Source organism: Neopsephotus bourkii, unplaced genomic scaffold (genome assembly GCF_033783945.1).
Source record: "Neopsephotus bourkii isolate Nb327-2 ecotype Australia unplaced genomic scaffold, CSIRO-AGI_Nbou_v1 NB_54, whole genome shotgun sequence".
Classification (NCBI taxonomy): domain Eukaryota; kingdom Metazoa; phylum Chordata; class Aves; order Psittaciformes; family Psittacidae; genus Neopsephotus; species Neopsephotus bourkii.
In genome coordinates, this window is record NW_026900571.1 from 1,116,322 (window position 1) to 1,130,199 (window position 13,878).

A 13,878-nucleotide genomic window follows, 5' to 3' on the forward strand; every position below is an offset into this window, starting at 1 on the left:
ATAGATAGTGTTGCAACTGCTGGGCTTACCTCATCGCTTAGTGCCACAGTTTTACCCAGTGAAAACTGGGAAAGGTGGCTTGCATAAGAAGCTCTGTTTACAAGTGAAAACTTACTTTGTACATCTTGACCAATATTGAAGTAGTAGATTTATCTTAACAGTTGTTTTCTTTTGTTTTGTGGAAGGTGTGTGGTGACTTCATGCCGTACAGGGGGATTATTTGTATGATGTGAAGATGGATAGTGCAAGCTGATGCAGACTTTTTGATACTTAAAGTTGAGGATGTTTCCCCACTCTAAAACAAGGTGAGAATCTGTAACTCTTACTTTGGGATACATCATAATTCTGTCATCATTCTGAGTCCTTGGCATCTCTGCAGATTAGATCATATTTTTACTGGGTAACTGAGGTTGGCAGGGAACAGGGCAAGCCCTTGGCAGGAGCCATGATCTGAAAGGTTTGGATAGGTGTCATCATGAACCTCCCAGGGCGATTTATAGCAAGATAACAATGTGTCATGCAAACAGCTTCATGTTCTGAGGAATGGTCTGGGAACAGTGGAATGTTTGGGGGGAAAAGCTGGGAAAAGTGCAGAAAATCTCTAAAAGTGTACTGAAGAAAAAGTAGTGATGTACAGGTTTGGTAAGAGGTGAGGCTGGCCATTACAGGTGCTTCTCAGTGAAGTATTGCAATTTAGGAAAGGAACTTTCAGAGTAATAGGTGAAGGTTCAGTTATCTTGAGCCTTATTTATGGAAATAGGAATGTGATTGGAGCCACTGGCTTGGAAAAAAACCTGAACAAACATAACAGGTTTCTGTGACCGAATGCAAATTCAAAAGCTGATCTGCTAACCTGGGAAACTGGTTCTAATCCGCAGAGATCTCCATAGCAGAGATAATTCAGTGTAGCAACAAGGAGAAGACATGGACCAATTACATTATTGATGGCTTTATTTTTTAATGCTAATTTTTGTCAAAAGGATTTTTGTTTTGTTTCTTGTATAATGTTAATGTGACAAAAGAGGGCTGGTAGGGAAATGAAGTATTTCAGCATTGAGATTTGACATCACAGTTAATTTTGAATCCTTCTCATGTTCTCCAGTGTAGCACTCAGGGGATCTCTGAGATTGCCATTTTCAGGATGGGTAATAATTATGCTTTTCTTAAGTGTCATCAGAGACTTTATAGTATAGAGAACAGAAAGATTGTTTTGAGAGGGAGAGCCTGTGATGGCAAGTTAATACTGACTTTCAATTAAGTACTGACTCAAAATTCACTTTAATACAGTGTTTGTATTTTCAGTTCATGTTAGTACCATTTCCTCTGCGATTACCTTTAAGATTGCCAAATTATTTTTAGAAGGGCAATAAAACAGAAGCAGACAGTTTTAGTAATTAAAAAATGTGCTCAAGATATTTACCAGTTAAAAATATCTGTCTTCTTCCCAGAAAGAGTGTGACAGGTAAAGAACAAAAGTGCATAGGAAGACAAAAACCAGAAAGAGATTATTCACAATAATCACCATTTTCAATCCTATTAGAGTCTTTTAGTTATGCATCCTAACCTGGTCTTATTTTGTAGTTCTTTGTAGACCAGTTCTTTGTAGCATATTCAGAGATATACCTTGAGAAGAAAGTAATATTTTAAAGTGGTGAAGAATCACATCCAGCTGTGTGAAATGGAAGGAGTGTGGGATATGAAAGCTCATTTAGCCAAAAGAGGAAGATAAACACGGTATCAGGACTAGACTGGAAGGCAAAGAGTGTCCCCTCATGTTCTGCCACAGCCAGTAATGACATGTTTAGGCACAAAGCTGGAGAGGCACTAAAGTGAATTTGCTTACGTGTAGTTTTCTTTAAACTTTATTTTTGTAAGGTAGTATTGCAAAGAGGCCTGCAGTTTTTCCACCTTCTCTGCACAGTACTGTGTTGTGCAGTTGTTTTGGCCGTGCTGAAGTTGTGTTGCCTCAGAGAAAAAAAATGTATGTACGTTTCCCCAGTAAATTTTGAAATAATTTAAGTAGAATTAGGTGCCTAAATTGATCCCTGGGAGAAATGGAAAAAGTGTCTGGATTTTTGTTTTGGTTGTGGTGGTTTTTGTTTTGTTTTGTTTTTTCATAATAGGTTGGAGAGAAATTTCCAGCTGGTACAGAGATGAGTTGATGGGACCCTGAAAGGTCATCTAGTCCAACCCCCCCGCAATGAGCAGGAATACCTTCAAGTGTAATAGGTTGCCCAGAACCATATCCAGCCTGGCCTGGAATGTCTTCAGGAGGGTGCATCCACCACCTTTCTTGGCAACTTGTTCCAGGTCTGCAGTGATTATCTAGGGCCCTGACTGAGATTATGCCCCCATCCCCTCCACAAATACACACAAGTGAGATCATCGTTGTAGTCACTGGTGCTTCAGCAGATGATGCTGTTCCTTCTTCAGGCTATGGCTTCAGCCTGCAGCCATGCTGCTCTAGCCCGAGCTGCAGTACAGGTCTGTGCCAGCAACATGTCCCAGCTTTGGAGCACTGCTTGAGGTGGGGGCTGGCAGGTCTGCCAGACAGATAGCAAAGGGGAAGGTGATTGGGAAAAAGGTTTGTGGAAGAGCTTCCACATCACTTCTCCCACATCTTTGGTTCCTGTCTCTGTGCCACCTCATGTGTTAAGTGTCTGCAGGCAGCCATCTGTGCTGCATGATGAAATGCCTGGTTGGATCCCTTCCCTATGCCCTGCTTTCCAGCCCAGCATGCTCGCACCCACATAAGGCAGAGTAGCTGAGCGGCAGTGAACATATGAGTAGGAGGTCAGCTGTGTTTAAGCTGGCATCATTGCAAAGAACAGAGATTGCCTGACAATGTCTTTGGCAGGACGCTGGAGCCAGATTTGCAAACAAAGTAACTGTGGGTGCATTTGTTTTATGTACTCCTAAGTCTGTCCTACAGGTATGAATCATGGTGTAAAACTTTAAAGCAGCTTGATGTTACTCAGCAATCAGAGCTGTCAGAAGTAAATTACTTCTTGTTGAAGGTCAGCATGAAGCCTTTCTAAATAGAGGGTGGAGGGCATATACTAGCACTTTCTGAAAAATAAGCTTTACATTTGTGTTCTCAAATTGCCATTTTCTAAACAACTATGTCGGAAGATTTTCATTAATATATTTGGGGTGAATTTTCAGAATTACTTTTACTGATTTATGTTCCATTTTGTATAATGAACTGTGTTGCAAATGGCATTTGTATATGCACAGACCTTAGCAGTTAGAACTTTTGAGACACGTTAGGACTTGGTGGTGAGGAGCTGTACACTGCTGTTTGCCTAGAGCACGTCAGACTTCTCACCCCTGTTTTCTGTGACGTAGGCTGCAGTGTCCCTTATTTCATGCTGGTCATGTGCAGCTTTTGGCTTCCTGGGAATGTGCCAGTGCAGCCCTCAGCTGAGCAAAGCCTGAATTTTCTTGTCTAATAATTAATTTCTGTAAACTTCCAACTGCTTAGGGTTAGCTCTAGCTTTCTGTACATTCAGGTAGCTTCACTTATAACCAGAAGCTCTTTTTGCTACAGAAATCTCCAGTTCTGTGATGCTCCAAAGATACTGTAATGATGTCTTCCTCTTGTCTTCACAGGAACTGATATTCAATGGCTAGAAACAGTTGACAAGTAGCTGAAATGAATATGACTACTATCCTACAAGAGATTTTGATTAAAAGATCGCAGCAGAAGAAGAGGACTTCTCCCTTAAACTACAAAGAGAGGCTTTTTGTACTTACAAAGTCTATGCTAACGTACTATGAAGGTCGAGCCGAGGTAGGACACACAGGTTTATACTGTAGAGTGACTTTTGTTCCTTTATGGTTCTGTATGCTATTGGCTTTTTTCCTACTGTTTATTATGCTGTCAGGAGCAGAATGGGGCAATGGCCACGGGTTGCAATGAGCATGAACTGCAGTTTCTTCCCTCTTATTTATAATGCAGATTGACAGATGTGTATATAACTTATCTGATAGTCAATGTCAACTGGTTCTTAATCGGAGTAGTAGTATATGGCCAGATGCCAGAAATAAGATTAAACAGCTTTTATAGCTGGTCATCAAAACTGATTTCTTTCTCTCTCCAGAGACATAAAAGATCACGAAGTGGGGAAAATGGAAGAAAAACATAAAACTGTAGTTGCTTGTGGCCATGTTTACTGTGAAGGCCATTGCTTTCACATCTAGGAATTAACTGAATTCAAAGAGGACAGCATTTAATAGGAGCTGTGCGTTGCAGAACAAGTCACTAGAGATGAGATCCATTAGAGTGGATCATGCAACCTAGTGACTGAAATGAAGCTGGAAGCAGTTTATCTTTGACGGCACAAACAGCCCGTCCCTGTTGCCACTTCCTGTGTAAGTTCAGTTACACCAGAAGTCAGTAGTGTAAACTGGGCAAATTCTAAGACCAGCATGTTTTTCAAATGAGCTCCAGACCCAGTTTCATCAAAATCACCTGTCCCCAGAATGCCCTGTCAGATCTTTAGTGATGGGGGTGGTAGTCACAGGCCTACAGCTAGACTATGTGCCACTGACTGTCAGGCTATGAGTCCAGCTGTTCAGCCAGTTTCCAGTCTGCCTTAGAATAGGTGTTTGTGTATTTTTGCTGGCTGTGGAGTTAAAATATGGATTTGTTTTAGAATTCTGGTGGGGATTTGTTCTTTGTGGGTTTTTGGTGGTTTTAGTTTTGTTGGTTTTTTTTTTTTTATTTTTTTTATTTTTATTTTTTCCCCCCTTCCTTTAATGCTTTTCACCCCCAGAAAACAAATTGGGAGAGGGGGGGTGTGGAGGGGGAGGGACACACATGACACTAAGAAGGCATCTGAAACATGTCTGGCATGCTTATTCTGTGTCACCTTATGTTCAGGTCAAATAGAAATGTCACTAACAGGTTTTGCAGGTCTAATTGTTGGCATTTAAGAAGTTACCGCTTCCAGCTTTCCCTTTCCCCTGCAGCTAATGTTCTCTGGCTAAAATACTCTTCAAGGAGGTTTATCTGTCTGAGAGGAGGCTAAAACTCAGTTTTATTGGCACTGAGATGGAGCAGGGCTGCCCATAGTACATTTAATTCATAAAATGCTCCAGACAGTTGGGTTGAAAATACACATTACACCTATGCTACCCCACCAGTTTGCTGCTGAAACAGACACGTCTGTCTCTTCTATGTCCTAGCCTTGCAGACCTTCCACATCCACTTACGTTGGTTCTGATACTTGGAGTTCCTACTGCTCTGAGAAAAACTTGCTAATCGGCAGAAAGATTGGATTTATTTTGGCTGGATTAGTGTTCTGCTGGGATAGCAAGCTGTGTAGCTTGGTGCAGGATCTGACAAGCACTGGGGCTGGTGCCAGGTGGTGGAGGAGGACAGAATGCTCTGCTGACAGCAGAAGGTTGTTAGACTGGCTCCACCTCAAACTCTTCTCATGTTCACTGTTCCTCCCACTTTGGTTTGTTTTAAACATTAATCAGCCTTCTAATATGATTCTAGTTTATTAGCAGTATTGTCTGAAAGTAATGAGCTTTGAGCTTAGAGGGGCACACTGGGTATTTCTGTCAGCAGTACTTGGTCTTTATTTGGGAAAAAAAATACTGTGTGACTAACATCTCTGTGACACGGAAGTAGTTATTCCTTTGTGTCAGTGGGCAACTGAAATGGAAAAAGTTTGCAGGTTTTATCAGTTGTTTGGTTATTATTTGGTTGGATGGGTTCTTTTTTAAGCCAGTGATGGTGGTTGTAAATTTCTATTTGCAGTAAGACAGTTGTCTATTGTAGATTTATATAAAAAGAAAAAGGATTAGGGTTAGAAATGTTTCTGGCCCCTCTGGATAGTTGGAGGCTTATTTCCTGAAATAACTATAACTGTTGTGTGTGTTGATAGAATTTAAAGATGTGACAGAGGAAAGGATAGGCATGGACTGATCTTGTTTCAGGTTTGGCAATACTCAAAGTTTAGATTGGTAAGATAAACATGGAAATCCCAAGACAAGGGGATCCCACACCCTCACATTAATCATGTAACTGCAGTGGTAGCAGTCTGCCAAGGATGGCTGAGTTCTGCTCCTCTAGGCAAGTGTATAATTCCCAGTGTCGTTGTTGGCTTGTAGGGTTTTTTTTCCATTTTAACTTCTATGGGAATGCCATAGAGAGGGTTCAAGAAGAACCTGGTTTGTGGTCACGTGAGCAATCCTACCTCTTCTTTTTAAAAACAAGGTTAAAATAGATCTCATAAACCAGATTAGTCAATTCTTAAAGCGTGGGCAAGTCTGGATTGTAAATAAGGCGACAGAATTAGGTACTTGGTGTGTCTGGTGACACAAGTGGAACATTTATAACAACAGAAAGCAGCCAACCATAGAAAACATTGTTCTTGTAAATTCTGCTGAGAGATGTAATTGAACCTGCACTGTGCAGCTGGCGGTGGGAGATAGCTTGCTCTTTGACCAGAAACTGCACATTATAGAAGTGCTTTTCTCTATTTTTTTTCTTATGTTCTGTCTTGACAAAGTGCCATATACCTACCTGGAGCATTACACAATTATCTAATAAACGTGACTGCCAGCAACAGAGTAAAATCTTGTTTAAACTTTCTTATAACCTATTTAAATCTTTTATATGTGCTTCCAAGCAGCTCAGGCACTCTGTCATGGTACAAAGTGCCTACACTGAAGCTGGAGCTGCACTGCTGCCATGAGAAGTGTAGCTTCTGCACTTGAAAATATTGCTGAACTGTAGGTCATGGAGGAAGTGTGTGATCTACAGAATCGGCGAAGAGGCTCAATTTTAAGACTGGATTCAAAGCATAGAAACCCCAGGAAGGAAAGTCCTGGTTTAGGTCAGCTGTGCAAAGTTCTACAATTATAAGTAATGTCATGGGACACTTATTTTTTTTGTAGGAAGTCAATAGAACCTTGGATTTCATGGCTTAACTTCTTCTGGGCGTTAGGCTGTTTGGGAGAAAAATCCAGAAGGTGTATTAATGTCGGTTAAGAAGATGGGCATTAAAAAGTTTGCAAATAAAGATACATCAGGAACTGACTTGGTTTAAGCAGCCTGGAGATGAATTATTAATGTTGTCAGAAAAGATGAATATCCTGTTTGAAGTGAGATGGCTTCTGGATTTGGCTTTTTGAGGCATAAATTCTGTGAATTAGCAAGTGTAAATGTTAGGGAAATGCCATTATTGCACTATTGTGCAATATTGGACTAACAATAACTGTAACAGTGGCAAAGGCTGAGTTAATGTTATATGTTTCATGAAGCTTTTAAGTTTATCAGCTTAATTGTTGGGAAGAGTATGTTCTGTGTTTTTTCCTTGATGTTGCAGTAGTGGCTAACAAGATCTTAATGTAATGTATTGTTTGTAGTGAAGACAAAAATTCCGTGTATTAAGACATAACTGAATCACTGTCCAAGCAGAGAGTACTGATCATGAATGCATAAAAATCGGGAAGAAGTAAAATATCTTCCTCTTCTGAATATGGAGATATACTATAAAACTGAATATGCTACAGTCAGACTCAAGCTATGTACAGGGTTCTCAAATATGTATTGTAGGCTTACTGAGCTAGCTTTACACAGATTTACATGGGCAGTAGTAACTATGGCAACTTGGAAGTGGGAGGTAGTAGGCCTGTTTGCCGAAATTGGCCCTTTCTCTTGAGGGTTCCTGCACTATGCTTACTGGTGTCAGCTGGAGTCATTGATTGCAGTGTAACTTCTCCAGGTAGTCTGGTTGTATAGCAAAGGCATGTAGGGATCTAGTGAGGAAACTCTAGCGTGAAATATTTTATTAGGAAGCCCCTTTCCAATTTTGTGTGGTTTGAAAGCTCAGCATACTCAGGTACGCATCTGTTCATTTTTCTGAGTTAATTTATTCTAGGAAATCAGAAAATACTGATCTGTAGAGAATTAATAAGCAAAGTTAAGCAATTTTGAAGTAAATCCACTTGTCTGAAAATCAAATGTTTAATGCAGTGACAACACTAAAAATATCAAACTCATTTGGAATGGTTTTTTTTTGTATTTTTTTTAGCTAAAATTTTAGTATGACTTTTTCCAAATTACTGACTTTTATCCTGAAAGGAGCACAGTTTGAAATCCAAGGAGGCATTAATGGAAATACTTAGGGCCGTGCATACGTAAAGTTACAATTGGCCGTTTTCTGTAAAAAGTGGCCTTGTATCTTGCATATTCAACTTAAAATGCTCTGGAGTTTGTTTCCAAACATGTGGTGCATTTGGGCTTTTAGCTGACTGGTTTGGAAAATCAAACCTTAGTGTTTATCTGGGAGTCCACTTTATCACTGAAATTGGAAATACGATCACTGAAATTGGAAATGTCGGGTGAGCAGTTGTAATGGAAAGGAATGCTCACTTTACAGCTCTAACAGTATGCCTGGTGTCCCACACACTCCTTTTGCAGAGTGGTTTAGCACTTTTATTCAGTATCTCTTATTCCTCTTGAGTTAGCCAACGTGACAAACCACACAGAAATAGCATTCAAGCTACTGTGACCATCAGAGTGGTCCACCAAGTACTTTTGGTTTATCTTCTTTCTCCTTGTGTGCCTCTAACTTTTACTCTCATGAATTCTTTCTCGATGCATAGTCAGATATCTCTGAACTGGGAGGAGGTATCAGGGCAGTCTGGCACTGACTGGAGCAGGCTTACTGCTGTGTTAGAGAATAACTGTGATAGCAGGTACTTCACACAGGTTTCAGTCAGCTCATGCTGACAGAGCATTTCACCTGAACTAAAGATGTCATCAGACTAGAGTTTTTTTCCTCTGGATGGCATTTTAGGCAAGGGAAATTCGTTGAGATGAAGGCAAGATAATAAACGTAGGTGTTAAAGTGCTTCTCGCCACAGGGGTAGTTGAAAGGAGCTAGTTTGTGCAAGTGAGATGTCCTGTTAGTTTGTTGGTTTGAAAATTTCCACATCGATGTTTCTCCTGAGCACATGGCTCCCACAAAGCTGGCACAGATTTGGTCATAATTGTATGAATTGTTATCAATGTGTGGACTTTTAGCATCCTCATATCTGTTGGAGCTGTGGAGTGTTCCCTTTCACATTTCTCTTTGTCTCAGTTTTCTTAGCAGTGACACTCTTTAGTTTGAAAGTTTGCTGATGTCTGTGGTTTGGTTACTGGCCTCCCACGTGTGGCACAGCATGCTCACTTTAAACTTTCCAGCCCACAACAGCTTGAAGTGACCTAAAGTATGAGGCTGACTGTCAGCTTATGAATGTGAAATCATTTTAAGCTTTAGCATCTTTATTGTTTGCTCATGTTCACTGTATTGTTCATCATTTACAGCAATAGTTTATATTGGATGTTGCATTTTCAAAATGTACAGGCTGAATCCTGATCCTTATGGTGACCTCTGTGTGTGCTTGGGTGAATGGGGGTCTGTGGTGTTAGAGGAAGGACAAAATGGGGGGTAGAGTCTGTGCTGTGATACCCGTTAGCTCTGGAGGGGCCTCACAGAGGACACTGGGGGTAGGCACAGCACTTGCCTGTTTATTAATATGCCATTCGCTTCTACAAAGACAGCGAAAAATAGGTGCAGAGGGAAAACGTTTAGGAGTTTCATTTAGAAGTATGCTTTTGTGGAGTCAAATAGAAGGCACTTTCCCATGAGCTGATCTTGGGAGGTGCAGAGTGCTCTTGTCTTCACTGGCAGTAGTGGTATTTGCCATCAGGATCAGACTTGTGTAAAAACTGTCTTGCATAAACAGGAGCACTGTTAGAACTAACAAAACTCAACCAGGATATAGATGAGAAAAACAGAATAAAAACTTGAGTTTTCTTGGGGTTGCAAATTTTGAAAGTCTCTTCCTAAGAAAAAAAAAAAAGGTTCTTCTGCAAGAGTTGTATTTGGTTCTTATAATTTGAATAGAGGGGAGACAGAAGCTACTGAAATTACCGTGGTGATATTTTAAGGTCGGAAAAATAACTTTAAAAGCTCTGGGGCCCGCTCTGAAGCTGCAAGTTTCAGGGTAAAATTGTGTAGCTTTATTGCAACACTAATCTTGTGCAAATGCTTCCTTTGAAGCATAGCAACATTATAGAGTTCCAAAAAGCCATGCTAGTTACTTGTCTGAAGAGTAATGTGTATCGATTCTACTGTTGTTCATCCATATGGCTTATTCTTTATTATTTTTAACTTAGTTTCTTCCTTAGTCATTCCATAGGTGATTTAATTCTTTATATAAAGCACAATTCAGTACTATAATGCTTCCGATCACTGATTAGTCTTGTTTTTTAATGTAAGAGAAACAGCTCTGAAATGAGTAGATAAGCAGAGCCTTTGTTGTTCCAGGTCATAGGGAACAATGCTGGGGCTTTAATATAATACTTGCACATTTGCATGATTTTATTCTGGCTAGACCTGGAAGAGGACAGTGAGCTGGCTGCTGTTTCTCCTCTAGGAAATCAAAGTGGATATATGGAACTGTTGGAACAAGTCCAGAGCAGGGTCACGAGAATGATCTGGGGACTGGAGCACCTCCCATATGAAGATCGGCTGAGAAAGTTAGGGCTGTTCAGCCTGGAGAAGAGAAGGCTGCATGGAGACCTCATAGTGGCCTTCTGTTACCTAAAGAGGGCCTATAAAAATGCTCAAGAGGGACTCTTCATCAGGGACTGTAGTGACAGGACAAGGGGTAATTGGTTAAAACTTAAGCAGGGGAAGTTTAGATTGGATATAAGGAAGAAGTTCTTTACTGTAAGGGTGGTGAGGCACTGGAATGCGTTGCCCAGGGAAGTTGTGAATGCTCCATCCCTGGCAATGTTCAAGGCCAGTCTGGACAGAGCCTTTGGGAGACATGGCTTAGTGTGAGGTGTCCTCACCCATGGCAGGATTGGAACTTGATGATCTTAAGGTCCTTTCCAACCCTAACTATTCTATGATTCTATATTCTTTCACATGAATCATGCAGAAGTCCCTAGCTGTAGTGACTGGGGATATAGCATCACAACTGTGTCTGTAAGAGAGATGGTGGCTTTAGGTAGATATTTTTGTTTTTTTTTTTAAACATTTTTTTTTTCTTTCAGCTCTTACTGATTAAGAATTTTTAATGGAATTAAACACTTTCCCTCTCCCCCAGCTCTGTCATAAAAAGAATGAATAAATTTTTGAAGTGCAGTCAGGTTAGATGGGTTGTTTAAAACACAGATACTTTTGTGTTTATTTTTATATATATGAAATTAAAGATGTAGTAATTGTAACAGTGATTTTTGGTGTAAGTTATATCACTGAGCAAGTACAATGATATATTTACAAGTTACTCCACCTAGACTGATGCCTGCCACATTAATCTGGGTAGAAAATACTCTTTGTACCTCTTCTGAGAAACTAAAGAGTAAAAATACATGATGGACTAAGAGTGGTTTTCAAGCTCCAAGAGCTCTATTTAAATGCTAACTCAGAATATGAATATTGACCTTTTCAAATTGTATAATACTTCTGTAATGGCCACAGCCATTGCTTCTATAGATTAGCTCTATTAATAGTTATTTTTAACTTCTTTGCATTTGATTGCATAGAATGCAAGAAAGAATTAGCAAGTGACTTGGTAATCTGTAGATGACTGACCAATGGATACTCTTCAGGTTATAGTTTGTCAAACAAACTTCAACATCTTTGTTGATATAACACCAGCATTGTTATTCCTATATACAGATCTCTCTGCTCAGCTAGAATAATGGAACTGTGAGAGAAACCTGCTGAATTCAGGACACCATCTCTGATGAGAAAGAGCACTGTAGGAAGCTGAGTCTTGCTTGAAGTAAATACAAGATATAAAAATTATATAAGCTGTGTTATATTTATATTGATTTAGTTATTTTGTGATAGCTGTTAGCCCCCCACAATGGCAGAGAATGCTTGCAGCAAAACCCCAGCCTTTCTGAGGAGCTGCTTCTGAAAGCACAAGATGTCCCAACAAGTGAGTAGAGGCATGGTGCAAAGCATTGATGAGGCATTACAATAACCAGGAAACGTTTTACAGTGGATTAGTTGACTACAGCTCTTCTGTATGGTGGTCTGGGAAGAGGAGGGTTGATCTAGGTCTGTAGGTAGCCACTGCTCAGAGCTGATACAGTAAGAAATCAGTTTTGGTTTAGGTAGTTCAAACAGTAGGAATTAATTGTCTAAAATACGACTGCACTTAAAGCTCATCAGCATTTTGAGCTATTGAAGTGGTTGAAAGATCCTGTTCTGCAGCAAAGCCCCAGAAAAATTGTGAGAGATGCAAAAATTAGTCAGCAGTGAAGTAGCTGGAAGATTCAATGAGGAAAACTCTCATGGAAAGGGTCTGGTTAGAAAATCTGCTAAAAAGCAGTAGATGTTGTCACTGGGGACCATGAAGGTCCATTCTTCCTGGTTAGTTTGTTCCTGTTCCGCTCCTCCTCCCAGCTTCAGGAAAATTATTTTTTAAAATACTTTTTTTTAGATGGCAGTAAGCACAGCTGGGGAAATTTTGAGCAGGTGCTAGTGAGAGCTGTTCAGATTACAGAAATAACGTAAAGCTGTGCACGTGAATGGAGGCAGCTTAATAGATGCTCACTTGAAAAGAGCAGTCATGAAGAAACTTGAATTATAAATGAAGTTGGTTATGTTGCAGTAAGAATAGTTAGGGTTGGAAAGGACCTTAAGATCATTAAGTTCCAACCCCCCTGCCATGGGCAGGGACACCTCACACTAAACTGTGTCTCCCAAGGATCTGTCCAGCCCAGCCTTGAACACTGCCAGGGATGAAGCATTCACAACCTCCCTGGACAACCTATTCCAGTGCCTCACCACCCTAACAGGAAAGAATTTCCTCCTTATATCCAATCTAAACTTCCCCTGTTTAAGTTTTAACCCATTACCCCTTGTCATATCACTACAGTCCCTAATGAAGAGTCCGTCTCCAGCATCCTTGTAGGCCCCTTCAGATACCGGAAGGCTGCTATGAGGTCTCCACACAGCCTTCTCTTCTCCAGGCTGAACAGCCCCAACTTTCTCAGCCTGTCTTCATACAGGAGGTGCTCCAGTCCCCTGATCATCCTTGTGGCCCTCCTCTGGACTTGTTCAACAGCTTCATGTCTTTTGCTGCCATATGTGTTTGCATCAATGTATCCTAACTGTAAGTGTGTACATATGACTGACTGCCTCTCAATTGCAGACAAAAAGTAAATTATAGATAATGTAATGTAGTCATGGTTAGGAAGTTGCATGAGCAGTACTATATAAAGTTTCTTTTTATGCTCTTTGGTCTCTCCAGTGCTGGTGGTTGACATTTGTGGAGCAGCCAGATCATGCTAAAAAAATCGTTGGTTTCCTGTTTTGCAGGATGGAGTTGAATACAAGCAAGGGAGAAGGAGAGACAGATCTTGGATCAGATCAGAATACTGATCACCCCTTGCTTTTTAACTTGATTCTAGCCATTTTGGAAAGATGAAAGAAATGCTTGATACTTGCTTTCCTTAGAATAATAATTGAAAAACATAATTGAAATGAGGCAGGGCATTTTCCAATACTGGAAAATAAGGGTATGGAAAATGTGGTCATCTAATGCCTAGCTACAGTAATTATATTTGCATAATTAGTAATTGCTTGGCTGTAAATGTTTCAAGAGGCAGTATCAGTGCTTCTTATTGCTAAATGGCAATGCTATTTAGAAAGCAAAACAAAACCAAAAGTAAAAACACCTTTACATTTGGCTCTGGAGCATATTCTACCAGAGCTCTCTACGGGGGATATTGGCTTAGCCAGGCTTTTCTGAGGCTTTAAGTTGCAGAGCAGCTCCATAAAAGGAGACATCAGTAATTCTGAGACCTTCTATACTTTTGAGAATGCAAGTTCCATTGGTCACGTG

At 40.3% G+C, this 13,878-nt stretch overlaps 1 protein-coding gene across 1 annotated transcript in view; it reads left to right on the forward strand.

Annotated features, from left to right (window-relative positions):
- Nucleotides 1–3,523: 3,523 nt before the first annotated feature.
- TEC (tec protein tyrosine kinase) overlaps nucleotides 3,524–13,878 on the forward strand; it is a 32,108-nt gene continuing 21,753 nt past the window's right edge. The window contains exon 1 of the mRNA XM_061352778.1: nucleotides 3,524–3,793. Within this exon, the coding sequence (XP_061208762.1) occupies nucleotides 3,656–3,793 (138 nt within the window). The 5' untranslated portion in view covers nucleotides 3,524–3,655. The remainder of the gene's footprint in view (nucleotides 3,794–13,878) is intronic.